This window comes from Lasioglossum baleicum, chromosome 6 (genome assembly GCF_051020765.1).
Source record: "Lasioglossum baleicum chromosome 6, iyLasBale1, whole genome shotgun sequence".
NCBI classification, from domain to species: Eukaryota; Metazoa; Arthropoda; class Insecta; order Hymenoptera; family Halictidae; genus Lasioglossum; species Lasioglossum baleicum.
Window position 1 is genome coordinate 10678915 of NC_134934.1, and position 16922 is coordinate 10695836.

A 16922-nucleotide genomic window follows, 5' to 3' on the forward strand; every position below is an offset into this window, starting at 1 on the left:
AGTTTCTGGATTTTCATGGATAGTTTGTTTTGTCGGAGACGAAGAACGCATCTGGTTCGTTCGGAGTACGGGAAAAGTATTGCTAATAAAAATCGGTGACAAATGGTCTCGAGTGGTTGTCCACGAGGTCAACGGTTATTCCGTTTTGCTCGGTAGCCAATAGCCATTAACGCCAACGATGGGCTTTTACTGTCCCTGGACTTACTACCGCGGAAGAGTCCTTTCTCTTGAACCGTAAGCCGTAAATGAACCTTGAATCCCCAGAGAACCCGGACTGCCTCTTTTAATCTCTAATGGTTTATTCGTGGCTCTCCGCGGGATTTCATCGTCGATGCTACTCGAGGGCTGCGGATATAACTCGATCGTGTCCTTTGCGAATCTTTCGTTGTTTCGTTTCTGCGGTAATGTTGGATCGTCGTTACGGGATCCTGACAACGTCTCGATAGGTAATATAGATCTTGAAACCCTTGTATTTTCTTATTTTGTCGAAAACATTCGAAACAAACTAATTTAACGTAACTGAACGAACATTTGTTACGGGGAGAGAGCTGCACGTACCTAGCCGTGGTCATGTTCGACAACTGTTCGACGGTCCAGCCCCCATCTCCGAGACTTTTAATTATAGCTTCGCCAGGCTGGTCGTTGCCAACGACGGATATTAACCGCGTGGCGTTCAGACCAAGGTTGATCAAGGCGTTGGCGATATTTCGTCCGACCCCGCCGCAACTTTCTCGGCTTCTACCGGCATGCGTTCTACCGTCGTCCTGAAAGAATACGTCGATTATTGATCCGGGATATGGAAAAGATGCGCCGCTCTAATCACGCGCGACCAACACCAACGTTTCTACGATCGATCGATCGTCGTCGTCGTCGAGTGTCCGCCCGAAATGGTAAGCGATGTTCGATTGATTGACAATACAAGAAAGAAATCACGGCGAATCTCTCGCGTTTTAAATTGCGCGCGCCACACAGACAGCTAGTTATTTTTAAGATAATAATCGATCAGACTTCTCTGTCTCTCGGGGTGTTCCTCTCTCCCCTCTCCCCCCACGGTCTGTCTCTTTTCTTTTTTTGCACACCAATTGCTGTGTGCAGTTGTATCGATACCGGTTATTTCCGTTGAATAGCGCGCCGCCTACTTGAATCCTAACGTTTTCGATTATTTTCGACTGTGGATAGGAATTATAAAATCGTCGTGGTCGCGGTCGTTCTCGACTACATATATCTGTAACACGTGCCGCCTCGAGGACATCACGTTCGAAGGATTAATTTCCCACCCCAGGCCACCCCCGTTCCAGCCATCCGCCCCTGCAGGCTCCTACCGGTCCCGGCCCGTCCCCGTCCACCCGTTGTTCAACGCCGAGAATAAATACACGGGAGAAACGTGAATTTTTCAAGGAGATACACGAACGACGGGTCTTTCTTTCGCGCTCCAACGGCAACGATTCAATTACGAGACAAACATGTCCCCGTAGGTACTCGCAGAGTCATTCAGCAGAAGTCTGGCACTCGGTTGCTGGCGGGAGGGGGAGTAGTGCGACCCCTTTATCGCGCAAACTCCCTTTCTTCCCTCCTGTTTCTCACTTTTCCATTTTCCTCTTCCGCACCGCTCCGTTCCTTTCGGCCAATCCCGTGTCATTTTTCTTTCCCGAGTCGCTCTCCTCGTCCTCATCGTTACTCCCCTCGCCCACGCCGATACTTTCCCCGCCCCCACCCCGCTCCCTCGTTCGTCTTTCCTCCGTATTCGGAGTTTCTCGACGATTTAAAACGTATACTTTCATTTTTCCTCCACGATCTTATCTTAGCCGAACGCCAACGTTTCGTGAAACGATCTCTGCCGGGTCTCGTGGCTATTTGCAAAAGGTAACTTTCATCCCCTCTCAGCTTCCTCGCTCGTTCTGCTCCGTCACGTACAACTTTCTCTTTCCGTATTTTCTACGCGATACATACGTTTCCTTTTCTCCTCTGCTGTCTTTCAACGATTCCTTCCTCTCCTCGTTTTCATCCCCCTCTCTTTTCCTACTGTTGTTCGGTACGTCCTGCGAATTATCGCTTCTCCAACCCCCTCGACGGACTTTGTTCCCACTATCCTCCAGCCTCTAAGAACGCCCCGTCTCTCTTCGAAGCGACTTATCTCTCTCCTCTTTTTTATCCCGATCCAACAACGAGCTTCCCTTAATTCGCCCCGTCCATCCTCCCGGCCAGCTTGTCCCCGCTCTCGACACTTCCTGGCTTCGTTTCCTCTTTCGATCCCTCTGTCGAGCCTTCTCCTTTCCTCTTTCTCCGTACAACTCTCAGATTCCCCGAGTTATCTCCTTCCTCTCTCTCCCACTCGGTGGGACTCGCTCGCGCGCGCGAACCACCCCGGACTCGGAAGCCTCCCCTTGCCTGGTTCGCGAGCTTCCGCCACGTTGCTCGGCTGTCTCCGTCTTCGTCTCGCGCGTTCATCCCCTCCAGATCTCCTCACGGCTAGAGTTCGTTCTCTCTCTCTCGGATAGAGTCTTCCACCCTCTGCGCTCCGAAACCTCTCTCTCTCTCTCTCTGACATTCTCTTCGTCCCTGCTCCCTCCGTAGCGGCGCGGTGGAGCCCGGTGGTCGCGCTGTCTGTCGCCGACAGTGTGTAAGCGCGCGACTCAGTCCGGTTGCCTACCTCGGGCGCTGTTGACAGCCAGGTCGCCTGTGACCGCGCGCGCGCCCCACGCCAACCCTTTTTCCCGATGCCAGCTGCGTTACCGTCTTCTCCACAGTGCTAGCCCGAGAGAGAGAGAGAGAGAGAGCACATTCTCCGCGGGCGCTAGTCGGGTAGTCGGGTAGTTGGGTAGCGCGCGTAACCGGACGCCGAGTATCGCGAATCGGCGGCTGCTGGTCTCGGTAGCAGCCCGACACACCGCGTCGAATCCCGTCGAATAGAGAACGCGCGCGGTGCGGTGTTGTTTGTTCGTTATGCGATACGGGTGTCGTCGCGACGACATCACCGGGATCGTCTCGATCGAGTTGAAGCCCGAGCCGGAGACTAGCCAAGGCCGTTCCTCCACGAAGACGAACATGACGAACGAGCGTGGAACGAGGAATCGCGCGAGATCATGCTGGTGAACGGGCCTGCCGCGAGAACCCGTGGCAAACGACGAAGAAAACACACGAGCTGGCATGAACGGCCAGGAGGACAGTCCTTCCGACGACGCTCGCGGCTATGGTCATAGACGACGCGACCCGACGACGACCACCGTTCAGACCGCGACCGTGCCTGTCTTCTCGCTCGAGACTCTACGCTCGCGCGGACTATTAGCTTCTCTGGCTCCCGCTCGAGATATTTGTGTTCTACGCGACGATGTGCGTGCCCGATTGACGGTGTACCGAGACCTCGAGAGAGCCCGCGTCGCCTGAAAGGTCAGTACAACGAGCCGCCGATGTCCTCGACATCCCGTCGACATCCCATCGTGTCGACCTCGTCGGATTCCATGGGATGGCCGAGTGTGTCACGTGCGCGTACGCCAACCATCGACGACGCTAACGAAATATTTTTCTTCTATCCGCGAGAGAGGAGGGGAGGGGGTGCCTCTCGCTAGACCTCTGCGGGGATAGTTTTCCTCCGGAGAGCCTGTGCCATCATCGTGATCTCTCTGTTGGTGGTTTCCGGTGGGTTCCGGAGATACTGGGTTCTTCTTCGGCGTTCGAACGTTCGAACGACGTCGAGTCTACGAGTGACGCGACGAGAGAGACCCGATCGCGTCGGCCAGGCTCTCCCAGCGAATATCGGCGAGGCCGAGGTCGATGCCGAAGTCGATGTCGAAGTCGAAGCATCGCCGCGAGGCGAGGTCGTGACAGTGCTAGCGAGCCAGCAACGGCGGTGAAATAAATCCACGGGATGAGAAACGAGGCCGAAGGAAAGCGACAATAAATTCGTTCGGGAAGGTCGGGAGGAGGATTGCATAACGTCCACCCCTCCCGGCGCCCTGCGCCACCCTTCCACCCACTCGCTTTCTTTCTCTCTCTCTCTCTCTCTCCCCCTCTCTATCTCTCTTTGTTCCTTCGTTCGTTCGTCTCTCGTTTCCCCTCCGTCAGCCAGTACCCCTTGAAACGGTAACAAACATTCGCGCCGATAGCTAATTAAAAGCGTACGAAGCGCGCGCCGTGGGCTGCATTTCATTTTTCCAGAAACCCCCAGAGAGAAAACAATTCCTCGTTACGATCTTTGCGCGAGCAAACTCCAATTGTATCTTCTGCATTTGAATTCGACCTAGAATTCGGTCGAATTTTCGAGAGCGACCTCGCGCTTATACCTTTCGGTTATCGTTCTCGCCGTTGCTTTTACTCAGGTTTGTCAGAAATTTCGAACTCTACGTAATTATGTTGATAACGACACGCGGTATCTCACCGACCCATTCGTTTTCCGACGTATCGCGTCTTTCATTTTCTACATTTCTAGGTGCACGGTAGTGCACCAGCCAAGTTCTCGCACTACCTCCTTTTACACGAAACAACTCAGCCGGTTTTTTTTAGAGGCGTATAACTCGGCACTGGAGGCAGATGGAGAGATGTAATTTTGTACAATTGTTAAATGCTATCATGTCTCGATATTGACAAAATATTAGTCTTCCAACATTAGTAGGTTCCGAGATATAGGACCTCAAAAATCGCTAAATTTGTCGCTGACTGACTGACTGACAGATCATCAAAACCTTTTGGGTACTTCCCATTGACGTAGACGCTTGAAATTTGGTACATAGGTCCACCATAACAAACACTCGAAGGAATAATTATCAAAGTTTGAAATTTTACACCTTAAAGGGGTTGTATTGAACAAAAAACATTACGAAATAGGTACGTAGGATAGAACATAGCAGCATAACATACATAAGTATACGTTTCATTAGCTTCGAAATCGCAACAAATACTGATGAAAAAGACAATCGCTCTAAAGTATAAACAAAAGAAACTGCACCGAGCATCGTCTATAGCGGCGGGGGGCAAACGGATCCGAGCGTCGCCGGCAAAGTGTTAATCTTCGATACATTGAATTTGGATTTTGTCTTGCAGATTAGAAAAGGATTTTTTTTCTTTGATACCTACTTGATAATTGATGAAATTTCAACAAAAATTGATGAAATCCCAACAAAATCATCCTGCAAACAGGAGCCAAGTTCCTGTGGCCGTAAAAAGTTGTGAGATCAAACAAAATACGGCCAAGTCCATCAGCTTAGAAATACCTCTTGCAATACTGAAAAAAGCGTTTGTAAAAATTAGTTTAAAAGAACACTATTTAATTTTTAAAGAGTTATACATGGAGGGCTAAATTATTCAACACTTGGCCGTTACTTTTTAAACCAATGGCCATAAAAGGTGTTAAGTAGCGGCCAAGTTTGAATAATTTAGCCCTTCATGTAACTCTTTAAAAATTAAATAGCGTCCTTTTGAACTGATTTTTATCATACTTTGTGTGCGGCTGCTATTGTAACACGTGTTCTACGATGAAAGATATCTATACAATAACATTTGGTTTTTTAAAGAAGCGACAAGTCCCGGAATCTACTCCGGCGTCTCTCTTTCTTTGCCACCATCCGTTTTCGTCTTTCCTGCTCTGCTCTCGTCTCGCGTTACCGGAGGTATTTAATTAGAAGAGACCGCGACCTATTCTCCCTATTCACTCCGCGAAAGCATCCGTGGAGGCATTCGCGGAGGTATTCGCGGTGTCGTTTAATTCACCGGACAAGGTCAACCTCCTTTGTCGCCGGTCGCGTCCGTTTTTCTTTTCTCCGGACCAGAAAAGGAGAACCGAACTCGTCCGGAGGAGAAATTAATTCTCCTTTGGTCTTTTACATCGGTATTGCACGAACCTGGACGTTGACCGGGACCGTTGGCGGGACGTACGCGATTGAGACGAATGATTAATAATACGTTTCCCCAGAATTTCAAGCAATTAGTTTAAAATTTCTTCTGTTATAAAATTAGTGTCGCAATAGATAGAAAAATTTATATTAAATTTTTCTATCTATTCCGACACTAATTTTTAAATTGCTTAAAATTTTCGGGAAAAATATTAGTAATCGTTTAATTGGATTCGGTATTTTATGGAGAACCAGGGGAAAATGATTTTCTCCTTTTCAGTGCATTTTAATATAAGCGTGGTTTTTAAAAAGTTTTTTTCTATATTTTATTTGCGCCTGGTAAAGATAAAAATAGGACTTGAGGACGGTTGCGGCCTAAAACCCCATCTTTGCATTGTGAATTATTTGTATTAGAAATGAGAAGGCGCATCACCCTTCCAATCCTGGAAAAACGAGTCTACCCCTTAAGTAAACGCGTGTGTCCTGTCGTTGTTCGATTCCTGACCGGGGTCGTACCAACAAGATTCTCCCCTATCAAGTGAGAAGCTAACTCTGCTAGGGTCGAGGGGAGCTCGACAACTCTCCTCCGCTGGTCGCAACGATCCTCGGACACCGACCATTTTTCTCGCAATCTCCCCTGGATGTCGTATGCCATACGCGATAGCGAGACCTCGTGGAACAAGCCGGGAACCTGTGGAAAAGCCTCGACACCTCGCGACACCTGTGTATCGCGATCGACCTCCAGATATCGAGGTCTTCTTCGACGAGGATATTCACAGATATTCGAATCGTTTCATGATCGGCAATCCTGTAAAGACCTTCGGCAAAATTCGATCTTTTCAAAGATGCTTCGACATCAACTTTTCTGACGCGCGTACTCTTTGCTCTTGCTTAATCCCGCATGTCATGATTAGACTACGGATCTTTATGCGTTTACAGCTAAATTGAGCAGATGAAATTCGAAATTGTTGGAAGATTATCAAAATTCAAGATGTCAATATATGATTTCAACTCTATTAAAATTATTAAGGAAAGAAATACCATTCTATCTTGTGTCTCTTTCAATAGATTCAGACAATTTTGATTTTCCATAAAGATCCGCAGTCTAATCATGATCTATGGATCGAACGTTGTTCGTGTCGATCGCGAGGAGCGGAACTTGAATCGTCCTCTTGGCTAAACGTAGAAACATCGAGCGCGAGAATGAACGAATGTCTGCATCGTGACTCGTGTAAGGGTAGCGCGTCGGAAACGGAAACGGAAACGGAAACGAAGAAAAGGGATAAACGGTAGATAATTTGGACCGGTTTCTAGCCGCGCGTTTCTCCTCGTATGCGGGTGCGAGCGAAAGCAGCGCGGAGGACTTAAACGATCGATGGACCCTTAATTTCGTTCCGTGTTTCGTTACACTGCACCACTCGCCGGTGCACAACATCGAACAGCGAGAGTGCACTTCGCCGCTGCAGATAGTCAACAGCACTTGCAACGTGTGCGCGGAGCAGTAGTGGCGTTCCCGCTTCGGCTCGGATCTCGCGAATCTATCGACGTCGAGGTCTCTCTCTCTCTCTCTCTCTCTTTTTCTCTCGTTCCATATGTGTGTGTGTTTCCCTATTCTTCCTTGCTACCACCCTCGTCGGGGGCTGTTTACCCTCTTTCTTTCGATGCAGGCTTCAGCGAACGTGTGCGGATTTCAGAATTCGGTACATACGCACCCGATACACATGCTCCTTTCTCGCACATTTCCGGTTCCAGTAATTGTGGTACAATTAAATCGAACATTCTGTACATTTATTTGGTTACTCGGATCTGCTCGACGGAGTCCCGCGAAGCAAACCCCGCGCGCGGAACTGGAAATGTAGAAATTCGGAGGAAACTCACTGAATAACGAATAAAGAGTTCGAGTCACGAAATAAATGAATGGGTGTCTGGATATAGGCTCTATGTTTCTTAAACGTGAATTGCAATAATAAAAACCAGTTGAAAATGATATAAACCTTGTTCCATTGCAAAAAGACTGAAAGGTGAGACTTTTTTAACGGTTGCCTTATAAAAATTACATCACAGAATTTATATAGATTTTCTGTGAGTTTATTATAATTAGACTGCGGATCTTTATGCAAAATAAAAATGTTTTGCATTGATTGTGGGAAGCAGGGATAACACAAAAATTTATTTCATCCCTTGACAACTTTGTTATATTAAAAGCAACAATACAATATTCTTGAATTTTTTTAAATCTTTTACTGTCTCATATTTCACCCAACAAATTTCTTCATAAATGCATAAAGATCCGCAGTCTAATTATAATACGTGTTTGGATATAATAATTTCAATAATTGTGAAGTAAAAAACCAGGATCCGGTCATTTGATCGGCGGTGGTAGGTTTACACAGTGGTGGTAGCAACACAAAAGTGGTTTTTCTAAAAATCACACATTCAAACGTCGAAGCTGGCCAAAAGAAACGCGAACGAGAACAGAGCACGTGTTTCTCGGGGTTCGTGAGCGCTACCGAAAACGTATATGTACTTAACTCGGGGAGACCGTTTCCCGCGCAACAACAATTGGAATAGTTGGTAGTTGGTACGGATATTAGTTGGTCGGTTACGTAAGCGGCAGCCTGCAGACCGTCGCGTCGCGCCGGCCGACCAACGTGTTAGCGTCAACGTATTTTTAGTGGAGCCGAAGAAAGATGGCAGGCGCCATTCTACCCTCGAAGGGCTTACAGCTTACGGCTTACGACTCACGGCTTACGCCAGGGTTTCGCGAAGGATATTCTACTCTCCGACTTTCGAGCTTAGGCTGAAGTTGTATACGCCATCGAATGTAAATGAATCGATCGTTAAGGGGGGTCCTCGTTTCGAACGATTCAAAAATTGAACCGGTGAAATTACCGAATATTGGTAAAATATTAGCTGTGCGAATAAGTTCCTTCCCTTTATTTTTTTCTGCGATCATAACTTTTGACCGAATTCGAATTACTTCCCGATTTTGGTGTCATCTGAAAGAGCGTTCTTTTAGTTTTATGAAGAGTCGTGATCGTTCGGGTGCACCGAGAAAGTTTGATGACAGGGAGTTGGAGGAACTGCTCAACGAAAATCCGATCCAGACGCAAGAAGAATTGGCAGAAAGATTGGGGATCGCCAGATAAGATTTTATTACAATTTACGTACGTAAAATGTAGTAAAATATTGAATTTGGAACAAAAAGGGAAAGAACTTGTTTGCACACCTAATATTTAAATTATTTTTTCAATAATTCAATCCCTAAAGTTGCAGACAAATAATGTAATTGCTACATGATAAAATATTAGTGTATATCTTTAATTCTTCCCAGCACTCAAGACTTTGATACATAAACTACTTCTCCAAGCAATATACTTATTTTTTAGTATTTAAAAAATCTTCGTCCTCAAAGGGTTGAACATTTACACTTCAAGAGCACGAAAGTAAATTGATTTCTGGATCGTTGCAACCGAGAAAACCCCGTAAGGGAACCGTGACGTTACGTAAGGGGTCGGCAAAGGGTGTGTACTTTATACTGGAGACGCGATTCGATCGAGAAAATGTAAATCGACGGGATTCCTTTGGAATCGGGACTACAGGAGTAACCGAACTCGGTTCGTGGTCCGTCGATAAAACGATTTAGGCGAATCCTTGTTTAGGAGACGGTTCCGAGGGTCGAGACCAGAAACCGAAACACAATGTTTCCAGCAGATTTCGGACGAACCTCGCGAGTCTCATTAAAGGTGGGATCTCCTAAGCGCGTTTCGCGATCCATAAACCAGTTATATTATCGCAGCTGTCTGCTGTGTGTCCAGACGCGCTTTTCGATGCATCGAAGCGGTTACTTCCCAGAAGGCGAGCTCGTCTTGCCTCGCGTTGCCTCGAACAGTTTCTCCGGCTTCGTTTACAAGCGGCGCAGACCCATTCGGAGGTTTATCGGCCAGACGACCAGCAAATTGCAGCCCGCAAACGAGACAGAGCACCTCCTCTCTCGCCGGGGTCTGGCTTTAATGGCAATTTTGCGCCAAGTATTATTCCCTCGCGCAAGGCCGAGAAACATTCGCGCGTTCCAAGCTGCTTGTACAGCTGTGAAAGATTGCCTCGGATAATTATTACCGTAACTGCTCCGTGTGCTCCGAATCTTTTCTTCCAAAGATTTTTCGGTTGTTTATTTGTTCGTTCGACTTACCCTCGGCCTATGCACGACGAACGGAGGATTAGTTCGAACCGACGCGTTCGGTCGGTACCGTTTCCAATTTCCCGGCGACTCACCGATCCAAAATAAGAAAAGTTACCGAGAAAAACTGGTTCTAACTCGACAATTAAACAGTTCTTCCGACCTAGAATAATTCCATTCTGTATAATTTCTTTCATTTTATGGATATGAAATTGATACAACACCTCGGACAATACTTAAATGTTTAGTAATTGATAAGAACCAACATATTTAATCATCTAACTAAAGAATAGCAATTCTAATGGTGACTCTGAGGCACAACCCGAGTGCCCTAAGGGTTCAAAATCAGTGCCGTAACGCGGGTATGGCGAAAGAGGCGTCCGCCACGGGCGCAACTGGGGTTGTGGCGCAAAACAAAGAATACCGACCCTGTTGAGGGTCGCTTGGACGCTTTTCAAATCTTGCAAAAAAATGACGAACTCTCATTACAAAACACATATCCAAATCTAGACGTAGAATTAAGGATTTTCATAATGCCTGTAACAACAGCTTCCTGCAAACGTTCGTGTAGCAAATTAAAAATTGTAAAGTCGTACCTTCGTTCTTCTATTGGACAAGAGTGATTAACAAACATGTCTATAATATCAATTGAAAAAGATGTTGCCAAAGCATTAAATGATGACGATATAATAGATGTATTTGCAAATAAAAAAAACGAGAAAAATTACTTTATAAAATATATGCTGAACTGTTTTATATTCTTATTATATTATTTTAACACATATCTATGTTTTGTATTTCTTTTATTTTGTCTTCATTGAATATGAATAAAAATTTCTTGTTATTTAGGTTATAGATTATTTACTCATACAAATACCTTGACAAATACATTATTGTATATACAGGCGATTCATTTTGATGAAGTTAATAGTATTTAATATATTGCATTTAGTAAAATTTAACTTGTTACATTAAAATTTTTAATGTTTTTGTCATTATTGGGTTACGGAGAGGCGCAAGTTAGACACTTGCGTATCATACCCTCGTTACGGCACTGTTAAAAATAACGTCCCCCGTGGAGCGGGAGGAAAGCGCACGGTGCGGTAGCGTTCCGTTTGAAAAATTCAGCATCGCGGTTCCCCGGTGCGTCGCGAAAGCGAAAACACACATCTAGGCCCCCTTGCGATTCGAAAGCGTGATCGAAAGCTTCGCGGAAACGTCCTCGCGCGACCCAATTCCATCCGAACGAGGGAACGACGACGGACCGAGTCGACAGTGTACAGGATGTCCGTGAAAAAATAAGTCTGACATGCAGAACGAAGTTTTCTCGTACGAGGCCTCGTTTCCGAGAAGTCTAAAAATTCGTCGAGCACCGACGCCGATTTCCTCGGAAGCTTTTCTTCCCGTAAAAAAATGCCCAGCGCGGGACATTCTCTGTATACCGTGCACGCGTCGGTAAATAAGCCGCGGAAGTCCGTAGGAAATTTGCATAATCGTTCAACGTAATCAACCGTCTCGCGGTTTCTCGTGGTTTCTCGTGGTTTCTCGCTAACCCGGCAAGTATTTTCATTCGATTTGCGTACTCCGTTGAACGCGGTCGGACACCCCGGCCGGTTCCACGCTCGCTGCGGGCTCGCGACGATAACAAACGCACTGGCATTTAGGGGAATCGAGGGTGGACGGACGCGGACTTTACAAATACCGAGCGCGTGCCACAGAGGGGCGATAATATATATTTTTTAAAATGCTAATTTCAACCGAACGGAGCGATAAGAAATGAACTGAGCCGAGCAACGGGGCAGGTTCTCTCTGTAATCGATTTCAAAATTTGGTTGCTATCCGTCGAGAGTGTCTCGGTTTCGTCGGTGCGAGTCGACCGCAGAGTTGGGCAAAATATGTAATTAGATACAAATTTCGGATCGCGAATAATAGATACAAAATCTGTAATTAGTTACTCGAAGATTTAGATACAAAAGTATCTTGTATCCGACGTTTAATTAGATACTTTTGTATCCGAAGCAGAAGGATCCGAAGCTACGGATACATTTGTAAACTAGTTTCTGTATCTAATTCAAAGATCCTTTCGGATCCTTCAAGATCCTTTTGACCAGCTCGAAGCTTGAATGAACACGTTCCGAGGCCCGAGGGTAGGGCCCCGAGGCCTGAGCCCAGAACACAATAGCAGTACAAGCAGATACAAGATACTTTTGGATCCGAACCTTAAGAGAGAGAGAGAGAGAGATCACGAATTGTTAGTTACGTATCTTTTAGTTGGATCCGGATTTAGATACTTTTGTACTTAAATACTGGCCAACTCTGGTAGACTGGTACCCTGGGTTCCGTTCACGGTTTCCTCTCGACGTAGGAGGGAACGCGGAACTAGCCTCGGCTCGGCGATCGATAACAGAATCGCCTATCACACGCCAGAACTCGGGAGGAAGTACAGGGTGTCGCAAAAATATGCTGCCGATCGAAACGCACGGTCTACGGGAATCTAAAGCTCCTTTGCCGTTTTGTGACACGGAACTTGCTTGTCGAGATGTCGGCTATTAAAAGTTGCCGGTTCTTAGGGTGTCGCAGCAGGTTGCCTCTCCTCAGGGGAAAATCGATTAATAACCGTAGCAGTTGAAGAAGCGACGTAAAACAATTAAACAAAAGGGGAAAACTCCCTGGTTGAAGCTGCCGAATTGCTACCGACTAGCAATTTCCACCCGCTGCCATAGCGATCCGGGCGCCAATCTAGCACTTGATCTGGTAAAAAATTACTTGTTAGTTCCTCAATATTTAGCAATGCCGAAAACGTCGATATCAATGAAATTTAATAAAAATTATAACCAGAACAAGTATTTAAACATGAGTATTCTGTGAATATGACTGTTGATCGAAAAATTACTAATTTTCTTTTGCGAACACTGCCGAACCTATTCAATATTTCTAACAACTCGATGTTAGTACTATGGAATTTTTTGATTCGTACGCGCGTCACGAATTTTTCTCGAGTCCCATACTTTTGATTCAGCTTGTACAATTTTACGGGGCACACGCTACACGCTACGCGATCTGTTTCGTGCCGTTTCTTGCCGTTTCGTGCCGTTTCGCGTGATCTATCACAGCGAGCGATAATAATTACCGCTCTGCGTATATGCGACGTCGTGTGCCAGCGTTTACCGAGAAACCGCGTTCTTGATTCGCTCGATTCGAAGTGACCGTAGTTTTTCAGATGTTACTGCTCGCCGAGAAACAAAAAATTTTTGTTAGATTGTTTTGTCGCCGGGTCAACTCGGTGTTGATGCTTTATACCTTGTTACCGGTATCGTGCAAAGTTCCTTGCCAGAGTTCAGATTCGTTCGACCGCGTTGGAAAACACAGGAAACGAATCGGTTTCCAAAAGCGGAGACAGCACGCGAGGCTGGTTACACTCGCGAATGCCGCCGGGTTAAAGACGGACTAATGACCGCGTTAAACTTTCATCGATCGGAGACACCGAGTCGAGGTCTCGGTTCGATCGGGTTCCAATCAGTCCCGGACATTACGAATTCATAAATCCGCACTCCAAACGTCGGCGACGCGACACGTTCTCGCGATCGTTCGATCTCTACGCGGAAGGAGATATGCGACATGCCGCAGAAGGTACATGTACATACCAGAGATTCCTATTTCACGTGTAGCAAACGAATCTGGATTTCAATCCTTGTAACGTGTTAAGGTGGTAGACTTGTTTCTAAGATTGCATGGGTGCGGGATGCGCCTTCTCATTTCTCGGTAATGCAAAGATGGGATTTCTCAGTAGTTAAAAACGCTAGATAAAAGATCAATCTTGGCCGCGATCGCCCTCAAAAGTCTTACTTTTACGTTTACGAGACGTAATTTGCATTATTCGGCAGCATATAGCTGTCGCAGCTTTATGAAAATAGCTACATGCGCAGTGCGCAGCTTTATTCTTCCGAATAATGTAAATTACAAAATAATTCCAATTATCGATCGTAAATGTTATCAAATTTGAAAATGCTTTCGGCGCTACCGTCTCTATCAATTAATATAATATAGCAATTTTGCAAAAGATTTACTCCTTTCCTGACGTTTTGGTTCTGTTTTGAACCTTTATCAAAGGTGGAAATCTGCTTCTAAACAAAAAATATATATATGTAAATATAATTATATGTGTAAATTACGCCTTGTAAACGTAAAAACAGGACTTTTGAGGGCGATTGTGGTGGCGGTTCAAGTCGAGTGGAGGCCTTGAGCGGTAAAAATTTTGGTCTTTTACATAAAAAAACAAGTTTTAGTCTTGGCAGCCTATAACGTTCGTGGTATGAAAAAAGCATAATTCACAATTGAAAATTGGAGAAGTTGTTCCAATCGTTTGTAAATGAATTGAATTCTTTTAAATTATCTTTTTCAATCGAATTGTTTTTGACTCTCTCAAACGAAAAACATGAACGCATCAGTCGCCGGACTCGAAAGTGCCGAATGGATCTGTATTCACGGATCCATCTTCGCGAATCTGTATTCATAGATAGAGGGGTAGAAACAGATGTTTAGTGAGCTCTCTCTCTCTCTCTCTCTGCTCGGACAGCAGGCTCCATTTACTCTGACCGATCTTATCGCGTCGTCCCTGATCAATCCATTAACCGGCGACGACGAAGTCGCCAGAGCCACTCGACTTCCTCTAAATTGTGCGCACAGGGAGTAGCAAATGGATTCGTATTGAAACGACCGACGCGGTGCGACGTGTCCAACGTCGAACGTCGAACGCCGGATGCGTTCATACCGAGCTGCTAATTGCGCGCGAACGCTGCCCCCCGAAGTGGTTCGTAGCCCTGGGTCAGGGCAACGAGCACATCCAATTTCCCTTGGAGCAAAAACCGAAGGCAAACAATGTCGAACGGCGTCTCGTCTCGCATTCTCTCTCCCTTTCTCCGTGCACCGTACCCCAAGGAGGCGTAGCTTCGTTTTCGACGTTAGCGTCCCACGGGGGGCAGTCCGTATGCTTAGACGCTGCCTATTTCGCAGCGAGTCACGTGGAAAGGAGGTTGATCGCGCGCTGGGTAATATTATCCACTACACCTGTCACTGGCAATGCAACAAGAATGGCGAAAAGGAGGTTGAACCGAAGTAGGTGTCGCGTGGTCTGGTCGGACAGCAAAGTACTCCCGATACGAATCGAGACCAGTCGAAATTCGCTGCATTTCGTTTCGATATTGTCTCTGTCGCGAAATCGTTCAACCGCGTCGATACCCTCGAAACGAAACGCTTCGCCCGTGCGGATCACTAGAGATCACGGTTTTGGACGTGTATTGAGGATACATGTATTCACGTGTTCATACTTCTTTATACACGGATACACGGGTACTGAAGTAAACGTGTACACGTGTATTCTCAATACACGTGAAATGGGTGTCTCTAGTTAGAACCGAAGAGCGACGATCTAGCGGAAACTGTTCTTCTCGCGAATCCGCCGCGACAAAATTGGATTTCCAGATCGGGACTGAAAACAGCGTGTAATCGTTCGATTCGTTTGCTTCTTAGGAGCGGACGCTTCGTGACCAGGAGCAGCGGTAACGTCGAAGCAGAAGGAAGGGCAAGGTGCCGGGGCAATCGCAACGAGGCAGGAGAACAGGAAGAGGAAGAGGGAGAGGAAGAGAGGAAGAGGAAGAGAAAGAGAAAGAGGACGCTGCAGCTAGGTTCGCTCGCTGGTATGAGAAGAGAATCGGTGTCGAGGTTGGTGATGCGGTTCGCGTGACGATCGCCGGTTCTCCGACGAGATCTCGTCGAAATCTGTTTGAAATCTCGTCTGGTCCGCGGTGACACGGTTCTCGCTTCGATTCGAGCCTGAGCCGAGCCGAACCGAGCCGGAGCGTTAATCCTTAGGACGGGGACACGGGCACCAAGGGAGGCAAGATAGTATGACGGTGATGCTGCTGCAACGTTCGGTCACCCCGCAGTCGACGCACAGCCAAAAGACAGCGAACAAGGACTGCAGCACGAAACCGCCCCTCTTGTTCCTTCTGGACGACCGTCAGGAGTACCGACATTCCACGGACAACAACATCGCTACCCCGATCATCGCAGCAACCAATCGAAACATTCACAACCCAAACCACAACAACAACAACAACAACATCATCATAACGAACGACATCGGCCGCAACAATAATATCTACAACAACTTTGTTCTGGAGAGAGACGACAGGGACGACAGAGAAGACAGAGGAAACGGTTATTCCTCGTTCGGCCCCCACGAGGCGGCGTCGTCGGTGACGTCGACGACGTCCCATAGACGCGCCGACTGTGGCCAGGACGTCGCGATGCGATATTACCGGCTCTGGATCTATACCTGTAACTTGGTGCTGCTCGGTAGCGCGCTCGGTTTCGCCGCCGCGGTCTCGCGAACGCTCTTATTCACCGGCGATCCACGACGATACGTGGTCCCAGGGGTGCCACGCGCGTTCGACCCGACGGCGCTCTACGCTTATCTCGCCCTGGCCACGCAGCTCGGGCTTGTCCAGCTCCTGGGTTGCATCGCTGCAAGAAGGCTCAGCGCTAGGCTGCTCAACGCTTATTGGATACTACTTCTGGCCCTGCTGTTCGGCGACGCGGTCATCGGGGTTGCCTGGGTCTTCCGGTTCGAGAGGATGCTCGCCGAGCTCAGGCCGAACCTCAGGCAACGGCTTCAGGTCGGTTAGCTCCTTCCTGGTCTCCCCACATCCCGACATCCCAATGTTCCGCAAACTAGAGGTCGTCGTTTTCAACGTGTACTGAAATACACGTGTACACGTGGTACGCGAACCGTCTACTACGAATTTAACTCGGCGTTGATAAGGTATTATAGAAATAAATACCTTTTTCATAAATATAAGATTAGGTATTGCTCAAGAGGCTTGTAATTTATCAGAGTAAAAACGCAGATCCACGAA

The 16922-nt window shown here is 47.0% G+C and overlaps 2 protein-coding genes across 8 annotated transcripts in view; one reads left to right on the forward strand and one right to left on the reverse strand.

The window, feature by feature from the left end:
• Nucleotides 1-16922, reverse strand: part of LOC143209541 (uncharacterized) — a 51818-nt gene that overhangs the window by 9254 nt on the left and 25642 nt on the right. For all 5 annotated transcript variants that reach the window (XM_076425317.1, XM_076425314.1, XM_076425318.1 and 2 more), the window contains exon 7: nt 559-764. In XM_076425317.1, the coding sequence (XP_076281432.1) occupies nt 559-764 (206 nt within the window). The remainder of the gene's footprint in view (nt 1-558; nt 765-16922) is intronic.
• The window catches only part of LOC143209545 (uncharacterized), a 37257-nt gene continuing 22961 nt past the window's right edge, over nt 2627-16922 (forward strand). For 2 of the 3 annotated variants that reach the window (XR_013009106.1, XM_076425328.1), the window contains exons 1-2: nt 2627-3387; nt 15535-16682. Coding sequence is in view for 2 of the 3 variants with exons in the window: in XM_076425328.1 (XP_076281443.1) it covers nt 15912-16682 (771 nt within the window). In the remaining variant the exon portion in view is untranslated. The remainder of the gene's footprint in view (nt 3388-15534; nt 16683-16922) is intronic. The other variant, XM_076425329.1, reaches the window with a different exon arrangement.